The following is a 12280-nucleotide window of genomic DNA, read 5'->3' as shown; positions in this document are numbered from 1 at the left end:
TCTTCTTTGGGCAACCTGTGCCAGCACCTCGGCACCCTCACAGGGAAGAACTGATTCCTTGTATTTAACCTGAACTTCCCCTGTTTAAGTTTAAACCCATTACCCCTTGTCCTATCACTACAGTCCCTGATGAAGAGTCCCTCTCCAGCATCCTTGTAGGCCCCCTTCAGATACTGGAAGGCTGCTATAAGGTCTTCACACAGCTTCTCTTCTCCATGTCCTTCTGATGCTGAGGACACCAGAACTGTACACAGTGCTGCAAATGGGGTCTCAGGAGAGCAGAGCAGAGAGCAGAGGGGCAGGATCACCTCCTTCGACCAGCTGGTCACACTAAATAATTTGTAGCAATATATATAGCAACACGCAATATGGACACACTGAGCAGTCAATCATAGAATCACAGAATGATTGGGTTAGAAAGGACATTAAGATCATCCAGTTCCAACCCCCTGCCTGCTAAGGATCTCACCGTTCAGATGTGTTACAACAGTAATTCCAGTTTCATTCCACCTCTGGCTGACCTCCATGACAATCATTTGCAGATAGACAAGAACTTCTCTGAAAAGATTTCTGGCCCTTTTGTCACTGATGCTTGTTGGAAATTATTCAGAATTTTCTTTTCTACAGTGTGGGGTTTTTTTGCACCCACTTTTTTTTTTTTTTTTGGTACAATTTTGCCTTTCGCAACATGTTTTAGGCCAATTAAAAATAGCAGAAAATTTAAAGACTAATCGTGTGATAGAGAAGAAGGAAGGTCTTGATTAGATATTGGAATTTCTGCTGTCACCCATAGCTGGATTAGCATTACCACTGCTGAAAGAAAACCTTGACAAATAAAGCCAAATCCATGTGGGTTTTTCTATTTGTAAGTAGCTGGTTAGAATTTTAGCCCCATATTTGAATTTCCTGGGTTTGCTCGCCACTTTGAGGTGAATCATTTGGGTCCTTTTGCTCTAGCATACATTACTTGAGGATTTAAACCTACCAATTTGAGTAAGCCACCTCGCGATGCAGCCATAGACTTCATCCAGGATGATGATGACAACTAAGTTGATAATGACAGCGGTGGCAGTGACAGTGACCCGAACGCTTGAGCGGCCCGAGGGAGTTGAACTGATCGCCAGCGCCGCTGCAGTCGAGATCCTGTATATGATGACTCCAAACACGATAGCAAACGTCAGGCCTACCTACAAGCAAGAACAGCACAGCCTCTTATGAAAGATTTAACTATAAATACTTTGCTTGGGACTTAGTGGTGACCTTAAAAATGGGGTCTCTGGGCCAAGTCCCTCAGTTCTGCATGAGGGCTCCCAATCACTTTGATGAACTGTGGGAAATATCCTCTTTTCCTAGTAATTTGATCATCACATGGAAAAAATGATACAAGGATGCCATAATCACATGAAGAGCAAAAGGCGCTTTCTTTTTTTTTTTTCCCCCTAAAAAGCCTCTAAAGGTAAACTACTTTGAACCACAGAATCTCATACTGGTTTGGTTTGGAACTCATCTAGTTCCAAACCCCTGCCATGGGGAGGGACACTTTCTACTAGACCATGTTGCTCCAAGCTCCATCCAACCTGGCCTTGAACACTGCCAGGGATGGGGCAGCCACAGCTTCCTTGGTTAACCTATGCTTGCTGATATTGAAAGTATTAGTGGGCTTCCTTTCAGCCCTAACAGCAACAGCATAGATCCATTAGTTTTGCTTCATTATAAAATCAAGCCAGGGTTGAAGCAGAGAGGAGTAGTTCATATTAAGTCTGCACATTAGCCTGCAAATACCCTACTTAGTCTCACTATGCTGTCATAATCCAAAACTGAAATTCAACCTGATAAATCAACACACTTCTTGGCAATATAAAGGCGTACAAAATCTTACTCAACTTTTCTTTGCTTAAACAGATGCATAATTTTAAAATGTGATTTTTATAAGGTCCAAATTCTTCAGCTGTGAATATCAGATTTACTGCAGTTCCATTCTCTGAAAACAAAATTACAAAATATTCTGAGACAGAATCCCTACCTCCAAAAAATTTAAATTAACTGAGTTAGTCTGGAATATTCTGCCTTTAGAAAGGGCTTAAGCTTTCTTATGCATCTGCCAATGTGTTCCACGTCTTGAATTATTTCTTCAAAATTTGTTTTAAATGCTAATGTTTTATTAGCAAATGGAGGAAGGCTCTTCTTATCATTATTACACCTTTTTCTTGAATTCAGTGTTCTCTTTGCATTTCTGCTGTCATATGGTATAACCATAAATTTGACTGATTCATTAAAAATCCTTGCAGTCAGGACTGCAATTGGCCACATCAATTTTTGCTTCTGTGCCCTCATTTTTCATAGAATTATAGAATCCCAGACTGGTTTAGGTTGGAAGGGACCTTAAAGCTCATCCAGTTTCAACCACCTGCCATGGGCAGGGACACCTTCCACTAGACCACGTTGCTCCAAGCCCCTGTGTCCAACCTGGCCTTGAACACTGCCAGGGATGGGGCAGCCACAGCTTCTCTGGGCAACCTGCGCCAGCGCCTCAGCACCCTCACAGGGAAGAACTTCTGCCTAAGTTCTCATCTCAATCTCCCCTCTGTCAGGTTAAAGCCATTCCCCCTTGTTCTGTCCCTAAAGGCCCTTTTCAAAAGCCCCTCTCCAGTTTCCCTGTAGACCCCTTTTAGCTACTGGAAAACTGCTATAAATGTCTCCCTGGAGACATTTTTCCCCTACCCTTTTTTAGCATTCTTATTTCTTTACTGGAAAGAGATAAAAGTATAAATTCAATCTCTTGAAAATATTTTAGATTATAAACCAATAAAATGGTTGAATTTTTTGTCTGAGGAAAAGCCATTGAGAACCACATCAGTTTGATAAAGTCTCTCACAGTTTCCATCTCTTCTGTTCTATACAATGAGTCAGTAACAAAGCTTACAGGTTTTACTGGGTGATGCTTACCATGAAGATAATGCCAACAAAATTGGTTAAATAGGCTGGAAAACGATCCTTCCATGTCAGTTTTTCTTTATCTGCCTAAAATTGGGGGGAAAAAGGGTACATTTAATAAGGCTAGAATGTGTGATTTTGCACACATGACAAAAACAGAGAGGGGGAAGAACAGGCTGGTAAATACATAACCAGTTAGAAGATGCAGACACAGTGTTTACAGTTACAGTTCCACACAGGCAAATTGTTTATCCTGTATCTAGGTTCAAATTGGTCAAGAGCCTGCCCTAGGAGTATAAATAAATCAGATTTTTCTGTATACTTTTTGAAGGAAACATGCAAATAGGCTGTCAGAATCCATGAAGTAAGGTCTCTCTTACTGTTAAATATTTTCTTTTCCTTTCCCTAGAAAATTCTCCCTTCTTCCTCTCTCCTTCCCGAGTTAATATTTGCAGCTTTGCAGTTGCACAAGTGGTTCCACTGAAACATGAAGTCACAGAATCCCAGACTGGTTTGGTTGGAAGGGACCTTAAAGCTCATCCAGTTCCAATCCCCTGCCATGGGCAGGGACAACTTCCACTAGACCACGTTGCTCCAAGCTCCATCCAGTCTGGCCTTGAACACTGCCAGGGACGGGGCAGGCACAGCTTCTCTGAGCAAAAACTAACTGCTACTGAATAACTCCAAGATGAACAAACAGTTGGCAGGGAAGATCTTGTTTTGGTGTGAGGTAATTCCCTCAAGAAGAGTGATTTTTAACTAACTGACTTTCCACGTGGGATTCAATGGACCATGCCAATAGAGTTAAGATGAACGTGTATGATAACTCTTTATAGGATACCCTAAATCTGGTCAACTAGCCACTGCCTGATTTGGCTATGAAAATGTCATTTACAACAGTACCAGTCATCTAGAATCTTTCATAAACTTTGATGCCAGGAATTGTTTCTAAACACCAGAAAATAAGCAGCAAAACGAACATCACGAAGCTGATACACATATTACAATGAACATCAAAATATGACTCCAATCCTACTTTTATTACATGCACATTGCCTCAGGAAAGTGCAAGCAACACTTTCAACATGCAGCCCATGCTCCACTGCAAAACATAACGTCAGTCCAGGGTGTAAATCTAAGATTAGCCATGCAGTGCCATTCCCAATGCATAGAAATAGTGTCCCAAAGAGTGCTGAAGAAACAACAGGAGGGAGGGGAAGAAACCCAGAACTGAATGTGAATATTAAACAAAGGTTTAACAGCCAAAAACAAATTGATTTGTGCCTTCCATAATTACTCATAATTTGAGTTTCTTCATAAGTTTGAATAAAAAGAACCAATTTCACCCCAGCCATGACTGTCTTAACTCTTTGTCTCCATTTGTTTGCTGTCTCTTCTGGAAAGTATCGGTGCTTCTGATGGCAGTCAAAGGAAACAAAAACATGGTTGGGCAATATAGCATTACAAAGCACTGCTAAATTGATCTCCATAGTCTCTACTGACTCAGCTTACATAGCAGTTTAGCCACAAGTGAATGCTGTATTAGTTTGTTTAAGGCTTTGTATTTCAGCTTTCAGTTAATAAAACGTAACAACAAAAGAGAAACTCGTGCCCTGACTCCTAGGGTAGACCAAGCGATCCTGCAAAGGATATTCCCTTTTTAATTTAGGATTGTATCCTTCTTTTTCCCTGATGATGTATAAAGAATGGCCAAAGAGTTTTTCCTTTATTTTTTTGTTCTTTAATTGGACTTCTCTCAAAACAAGTAAGCAGTTTCTTGTTTAGCTTTAGATATTTTTCTGTAAGATTTTCAAGTTGTCTTACAACTGTTGACTTTGAACTTTAACACTCTAGATCCCAATGCAAGATAATTACCAAGCCTTTCAGAAAAAAAAATCCTTTTCTCATGTTTCCCAAATTAGTAACATCCACATTGAACACAGCTCAAAAAGCTATAAATAAGTCTGGTTAAAGGAAAAAAAAAAAAAAAAGGAGAAAATCCTCTCTTAATTGCTGAGCTTCCGTACTCCAGTATGTGGAGGCCACCGTTTGTCTGGTTATTCTGCAGCCTTCCACATCTAAATTCTGAATTCTTAATATACCTAAAAGTATAGGGAGTCACAGACTTTTAGTGGAGATATCTGTATCTAAACATGGCTGAGCCAGCAGATAAGAGGACAGCAAACCAAATTCCTTCTGTTCTGTAAGGGATTTTAAAGCAGTGGTGCGAATAAGGCATCCTATAGATTAACGGGAACATTCCACCATCAGCTTTGCAGCATCTCTTAAGAGAGGCACAACGGTACTCAAGTACCACGACAAAAAATCAGGCACATTTAGTTTAACACCAGTCCAATCTATATATGCTGTCTTTCAAGGCATGCTTCATGTTTATGTGGTTATTGCTGTCGTATTTTCATAGGTTTTTCATAAAAATCCCAGTTTAGGGCATGATTTCATGCTGCTATGCCACTGCCAACAGATTCAAAAGAGTGATTTCTGCCAGGAGGTTTTCTTTACCGCTGGAGCTTTTATTTCTCTGCTTCAAAACATGGTCATACGAACGGCTGAATTAGTGCAGTGAAAGGGGAATAACCTCTGGTAGGGTGGAAACCAGGATGTGGGGAGAAAAGGAGCTTTTCCACGTGGGTCAGCTGCTGACAGACAGTAATAGGGAAGGAATTACAGCCTCAATGAAAGCTGCTCATAGGGACTATGCTGTCTGTTGGCAAGATGCAGGTGCCCCTGAGGTGACCAGCAGCACCTTTTTCACAGTAAAGAAAAGTTAAAAGCATAAAGTGAGTGCTACCTTATTCAGTGGGATAAAGTGGAAGCGATGTAAAAGGCAGAAAGTTGCTATTATCGAAACTGGAATTCGGCAAGGAAATTGGTGTTAGTACTCTTCCTGAATGCTCTAGTAATGTTTTCATTTACAACCAAAATCTAGCAAGACAGAGAAACTCCTGTCAGAGGCTTTAGCTACTGAGACCAGCATAGAATGAAATGTTTTGTTACAGGTTTCTCAAACTTGATTCATTAGCCTAATAGGAGTACCCTTTCAGTCGGGCTCAATTAGCTTCCCTAAGCCACAATCCTGTATCTTTAATAATTATTAAAGCCATTTCTAGACTTAATCGGGTCTTTTACATCAAGTATCCCATGTATGCTGCGACCAAAGGCATCTGGAACTTAAACACAGTGTGCAGTGACGATGGTTTTTATCTATTTCTTAGTCTTGGGTCAGTGCCTGCTATAAGGACCTTCTTTTTCAGTCTTTTCTAAGTGAAACAAATGAATGTTTTTACCATACCTCTTTCTGTTTGTGTTCTTTTCTCAGTGATTTTTCTAAAACTTTAGCTTCATACTCCGCTCTTGGGTGATCCTGTGAAATAAGTCATATTTAATAAAAAGCAAAAATTCTTGACTTTCTATAGCACGTATGTATGACCTGTTTGGCAGGTCATTTTCCTGGTCATTTCCAAGTTTTCTAACTGAATTCCAGTTCACTCGGTATGCCATTCACAGCTCTGGAGCAGCAACTACAGAATGATCTGGACTCACTATCATACACCCAGTTGCAATGCTACGGAGATTAAATTAAATACCTGAGAGTATAGAGCACAACCTGAAGATAGCATGGTTCATACCGAGTGACTTAATGATAGAACTTTTAATTCTCTTTTTGATAAAAATTAGGTTTTGCATGTCATTAACTGTAATTTCAGTGATCCTCAGTGAGGGAAACAGTTATCTGCTGTAAGTATATAAATACATGGCTTTGGGATCCCAGAAAATTGTCCATTGGGGTCTCCCCTAATCCTGCCTGGGACAGCACCAACATATTACCCAGGGGCATTGAAGAAGCAGGTGTAGGAAGCACTCAGAAGTAAGAGACAGCCAAAAGATTCAGAAAGATTCACAGATTCAGAATTCAGGATAATTATGCATTCACAAAAGATTCAGAATTCACAAGTATGCATCGGATGGGAAACAGAATGGAATTGAAAAAAGTCTGAACAAGTGGAGAAGGGGAGGGTGTAAAGGCAAAGAAATCAGTGGAAGATCTAAAGAAAATCTGATGCTTGAAAAAGAAGAGATGAAGATCAAAAGGTGGCATTCATCAGTGGACATGTAATAAAAAAGACAAGAGCAATTAAAAACAAAATTTTCCAAACCTTGACTGCCTCCTTCAGGAAACCAGAAAAAAACGCGAAAAACAAAGGAAAAAAAAAAAAAAACAAGAAACAAAAGTTTGATTACAGAATGTTGCAGATCATATTGGACTTATATTTTAAAAATCACATGAAACAAGCATAGGTACAGTGGATGATTAGAAACTACCAGCAAATACCAGTTTACTCATATTCTCCAGCATTTAGTAACATTACTGTAAGTATTGTATAGAATCCCAGACTTGTTTGGGTTGGAAGGGACCCTAAAGCTCATCCAGTTCCAACCCCCTACCACTGGCAGGGACACCTTCCACTAGACCAGGTTGCTCCAAGCCCCTGTGTCCAACCTGGCCTTGAACACTGCCAGGGATGGGGCAGCCACAGCTTCTCTGGGCAACCTGTGCCAGCACCTCAGCACCCTCACAAGGAACAACTTCTGCCTAAGATCTCATCTCAATCTCCCCTCTGTCAGGTTAAAGCCATTCCCCCTTGTCCTGTCCTTACAGGCCCTTGTAAAAGTATGAACCAGGTGTCCCTGAAAACACCAGATGATGAGACACTTTGGGATTTTGTCTATCCTTTGAAACCCTGATTCTTCAACATGTTACTAGTTAAAGTGTCACCCAAATCAGCATAGGAAGGGCTTGAATTAATTGCTAAATCAATAACTGTGTTATGTAGCATTGACTACACAAAACAAGGAATAATATATACTGTATTAACAGCTGCTGGTTTAGCAGTGTAGAGCTCTGAACTCAGACATGAAGGGAACAGACATCAGAAAGATACAGTTAATCCTTTCTACTTTCATGTATGCTAACAACAAGTTACCAAAAATAAGAGAGCAGTATAGTATCCAGGAAATAAATCCCTATAGGCTCTCCCAGAAAAATAGGTATGATCTAGCAAAGCATACCTAAATATATTATGAAGGAGATAAACATATTAAGATGAAATAATTCAAAGACAAAAATTCTGGGGGTGAGAGGAACAAGAACTGTGCCAGGCTTTTCAAGCTGCATAGTGGCTGCTGAGGTTTTTAGTTTCACGTGAGCAATACTTGTTGTGTATCTATTTAGAACATCTAGAGATATGAAAAGGGTGGTCATGCTTCTTTTAATAATAACAACAGTAAGAAAAGAGCCAGCAGCCAGCCAGCCAGCAACATATGACAGGAAAATGGAAGGGCTTCTGCCACCTCTGAAGCACAGTAAGTCCAGGGCAAGGCTTATCTTATAGTCCAGGAAAGCGTCTCCTTCTTTGTAAAGTAATAACTTTAAAGACAAAAAGGGGGGATACAGCTTCTCAGCTGGCTAAGGATTTCCCCCCCTTTTCTTCTAAAACTTCATTGATTTTTAAGACCCTTTTTTCTTACAGATTCAGCCTTTCGCCCCTTCACTCTATTCAGTACATGTAGTATAAACCTGGCTAGGAATATTATTATTTTTGGTTTAGCCAACACAAAAAAATCCACCACCTCCGCACTGTGTTCTTCCCATTGCCCCAAGCCCACACGTCTGGAAATATTTTCTTAGGTATTTTCCAAGTCAGGGCTTGATCCTGCATCGTTAACAGGAATTTTTCAGTGGTGTGTTGTTTTTTTTACAGTGCTGTAACTTTATCAACTTCAAAACATTCATTTCTGATTTACAGCAGTGTGAGCTGAATACGGTCCTTAGCTGTTAGCACCCTGACATCATACCAGCAGTGAGGTCTGAGCTGTATATTCCATGCCTACACTGCTAGGCGTGACCCAGCTACACACTTTAGGGTTGGATTTTTTGGCTATACAATTACATTTCTATGGCTACAAGATGTACTAGTCATACCCTTGCTATAAAAACCTCAAATAGTTCATGTACAGAGAATTTCCTTTCTTCTAAATGACAGAACTGCCCCAAGAGCTGTTCCCTGTGAGGCAATGTCTATCAGCCTGGGGCAAGGAGCTATGGGTAACGCCATGGTGGAAGTCAAAGAGCCAGAACTGAAGGGACAAACCTCCTCCTCTTCAAACCCAGTCAGGTCCCACCTGTAGTTGAGACGCATCTGTTTTCTCTTCCAGTGTTCCATAAAGGTGGCAGCTGAAACAACAGTTTAACAATTAGTTTAATGTTTTTACCACTGGGATTTGTCTAAGGGGGCATGCCGGCCACGCTCCACATTGCCTGAGGAGGTGCAATATTGTGTCATATACCACAGGTTAACTTAGTTTTTACTACTCTTTTATTCACCATTAATGTCTTCTACCTGGGAAATACTGATGTGCTAAGAGCCAAACTTTGTATCTAGGTAAGCTAAAATGCATTTGTTACATCCACAGCTTTATGTGGAAAGATGCCTACAACTTTTTAAGAGGTTTAAGAAACCCAAACTTATTGAAATATTTGTTCTTGTGTCTAATGATATTGTTGGACTTCATCTGCATATAATTCCATCCGCAAGTCCAAACAAAAATGTGTTTTATCTATATGAAATACAAAAGATAAAACTAGCCTTGTACTGGTGATATAGTTATTCCCTCAAAGACATCAAGATAAAGCATTTCGATATTGTTATGATTACACCCATCTAGTGGTCCTCATAGCATGGTTAGCTCTAATCATCACACCCAAACCCAAATACTCATGGCAGTGTAAAATCTGCAGGTGGGTAGGCTGTTAAAGAGGAAGTCTTTAAGGGTTTTCGTCATTAAAAACAGTCATTTTCTTTTTGGCGGAGAAGACTTACAGACAAGAAACCTCATACAAGCAATTCTTGAGTCCAAGTGAACAACTGTGGTCTATATCAGTCTATCTGCCTCCAAGACTAAGCAAGTTCTCAGAGGACATATTTAGATGCTGGGAATACACCACTGCTGTATAATAAGTAAGTGATTATGAAAGAGGAAAGTCTACCAAGAAATGGTGGTCCCAGGGGAGTTTCCTGCAGTGAGTATTAACAGATGTGCTCAGAAACATTCATATCCAGAAAAACAGAGGCAGGGAGAGGGTAAGAAAGTTGAATAGAGACGAAAGGACATCCTCATGACTGGAACCAGGCTAGGGTCATGGCATTCATTTGCTTTCCAAGCACAACTCTCTGTGCAAAACTTACAACTGAGCCTCTTTACAAGCCATTGGCTTCCTATAAACCGGGATGGCCATAGCTATGTCCTAAAGAGGGTCTGTGTCATGGTCCTGGAATTACCTCCTCCCCATTGCTGGCAGTTCTCACACCAGAGTCTGAAACTTCCACAGACAGTGAGTAAGAGGGAAAAATAAGATGTCGTTTCTTAGTGCTACTCAAAATCCTTCTGTAGCACTGACTTATACCAATGCAAAGCGAAAAGGCTGCATCTGAAACCCAGCCAGCCCATTTCAAAAGCTCTTGGTGAACATGCCCAGTGCTGATGTCACTTTGCCAAGCCCACCTGCATTTTCATATTTCATCTGGGCCCATAAACATAAGTGGAGCTTAAAAACTCCCCGAGATTACTGTCCAGATGATCTTATCCAAATTCTCTGACATTTTTAATGCCATTTAATACTAAACAGCACTAGGCCACAGCCCATGTTTAATGCTGAACTTCTGGCCGGGGCTTGGTTCGTCACTATAGCTGTTTTAATGCTGGTGTGAGTGAAGTTCTCCAGGGTGTTAAATACCACCATGATACAAAGAAAGCCTGGCCAAATGTTTGCTCACAATCATACCTCTGAGCATGGAATAATTTTCTTGCTGTGCTAAGGAGGTAAACCCAAGTAACTTCCTCTTCCTCAACTCTGCAACTGTATATGAACCTAGTAAAATTTCTCTTTATGGGCAGAGGTGCTCACAAACAGCACCGGAGACTCCATGTGTGCCTATGTTTAGAGACAGACAGTTTTGGTTGAGACTACTTCCTTAGAACATAAAGTGCTAATTTAATTTTTATTTTAAAACATTTAGACAAATCCTTTAGACAGGAAATTTGCACCGATGCAGATCAAAACTATGTGAACAAAGTTCTGATTTTCTCAATTCAAAAAGACCTTTTTGAAACAACATTTGAGTTTATATTGTACCACAATAAAATTTTATGTTGACCCTGAAAATCTTGAGGGATTTCAAATCCTTCTCATAAACTTTCTCAAATATTAAGCCTGATTTTGTACAGAGCACAGAAACTGGCTTCTGCCAACGTGCCTTGTTTAGCCCAAGAATGTAAAAATGCATGGACCCCTAGTTGTTTGCTAAGGAAAGGGAGGCAAACAGCATTAATTTTTGGACAACATAGTACTGTGTGCCAAGAGCCACATGGGATTCACTTTCATGGTAAATGAGAGAGACTGAAACCAATATTTGACTATCCATGTCAGAGAATCAGACTATTTAAAGTCTCTGACACTGCATCCTGCCTTGGGGTGTATTACATTTCTCCCTGTATGCTACATGGCAAGATGATGATCTGTGAGATAGTGATCCCTCCTCTCTGGAGGAGGTCAAATTCCCAGCACCACTTCCCAGCTTTCCCTCCGAACCTGCCATGCTCCAACTCTCCACTGTTCCCAAAATCCTTCTGCCCGACTCTTCTTGGCCTTTTCCTTATGGTACTTGATAATGAGCTGTTAGCACTGCATCTAAAATGTCATTATCTCACATGGAGACCTTGATCAAAATTATGTTGAATGGTACTAAAATCGGTTCAGATGAATGGTAATGTAAGAATGGTTCTCTACATACTAGAACAAATCAAAACTCAGGCTATGGTCTTCAGATTAAATATAAGCCAAAACAGGTTATTTGCTAACTCTGTACAGGAAAGGCAAACATCATCTTGTGCTGCTGTCCCTGCCACTGGGAGTACATGGCCAAACTGCAAAGCTGGGGAAAATAACACACATTTTCCTATTCTCTAAAGCCTTTATAGGGCTCCCAGGTACAAACACGAGTTTTGGACCCCATCAGTTCTCATTTATCTTAACAGCCCCCAGTGAGGATGACTGGAGGCTCCTCTCCTCCAGCACCCCTGCTGGTAGACCCATGCACCCCATGGGAACCTCCTCAGGGGAGGAGAAAAGCCCTCAATAACCATTACTGAAGACAAATATTTCATGAGAGGGTTTATATTTTTAACCACGTTTGACAGACATGCCAAGAAAGGTAAAAGCGATGTGCTCAAAGTGCAAGGGCAGACAGCATCCAGAAAAATACCTCTA

General features: G+C 40.6%; 1 protein-coding gene across 1 annotated transcript in view; it reads right to left on the bottom strand.

Moving 5' to 3' along the window:
• ANO1 (anoctamin 1, calcium activated chloride channel) overlaps positions 1–12280 on the bottom strand; it is a 47704-nt gene that overhangs the window by 11388 nt on the left and 24036 nt on the right. The window contains exons 12-17 of the mRNA XM_010011933.1: positions 9105–9187; positions 7110–7121; positions 6245–6316; positions 4272–4349; positions 2947–3021; positions 986–1187 (exon numbers count right to left, since the gene is read on the bottom strand). Coding sequence (XP_010010235.1) covers positions 986–1187; positions 2947–3021; positions 4272–4349; positions 6245–6316; positions 7110–7121; positions 9105–9187 — 522 coding nt within the window. The remainder of the gene's footprint in view (positions 1–985; positions 1188–2946; positions 3022–4271; positions 4350–6244; positions 6317–7109; positions 7122–9104; positions 9188–12280) is intronic.

Source organism: Nestor notabilis, unplaced genomic scaffold (assembly GCF_000696875.1).
Source record: "Nestor notabilis isolate BGI_N333 unplaced genomic scaffold, ASM69687v1 scaffold383, whole genome shotgun sequence".
Lineage (NCBI taxonomy): Eukaryota > Metazoa > Chordata > Aves > Psittaciformes > Psittacidae > Nestor > Nestor notabilis.
This window is presented reverse-complemented; position numbering and strand designations above follow the sequence as displayed.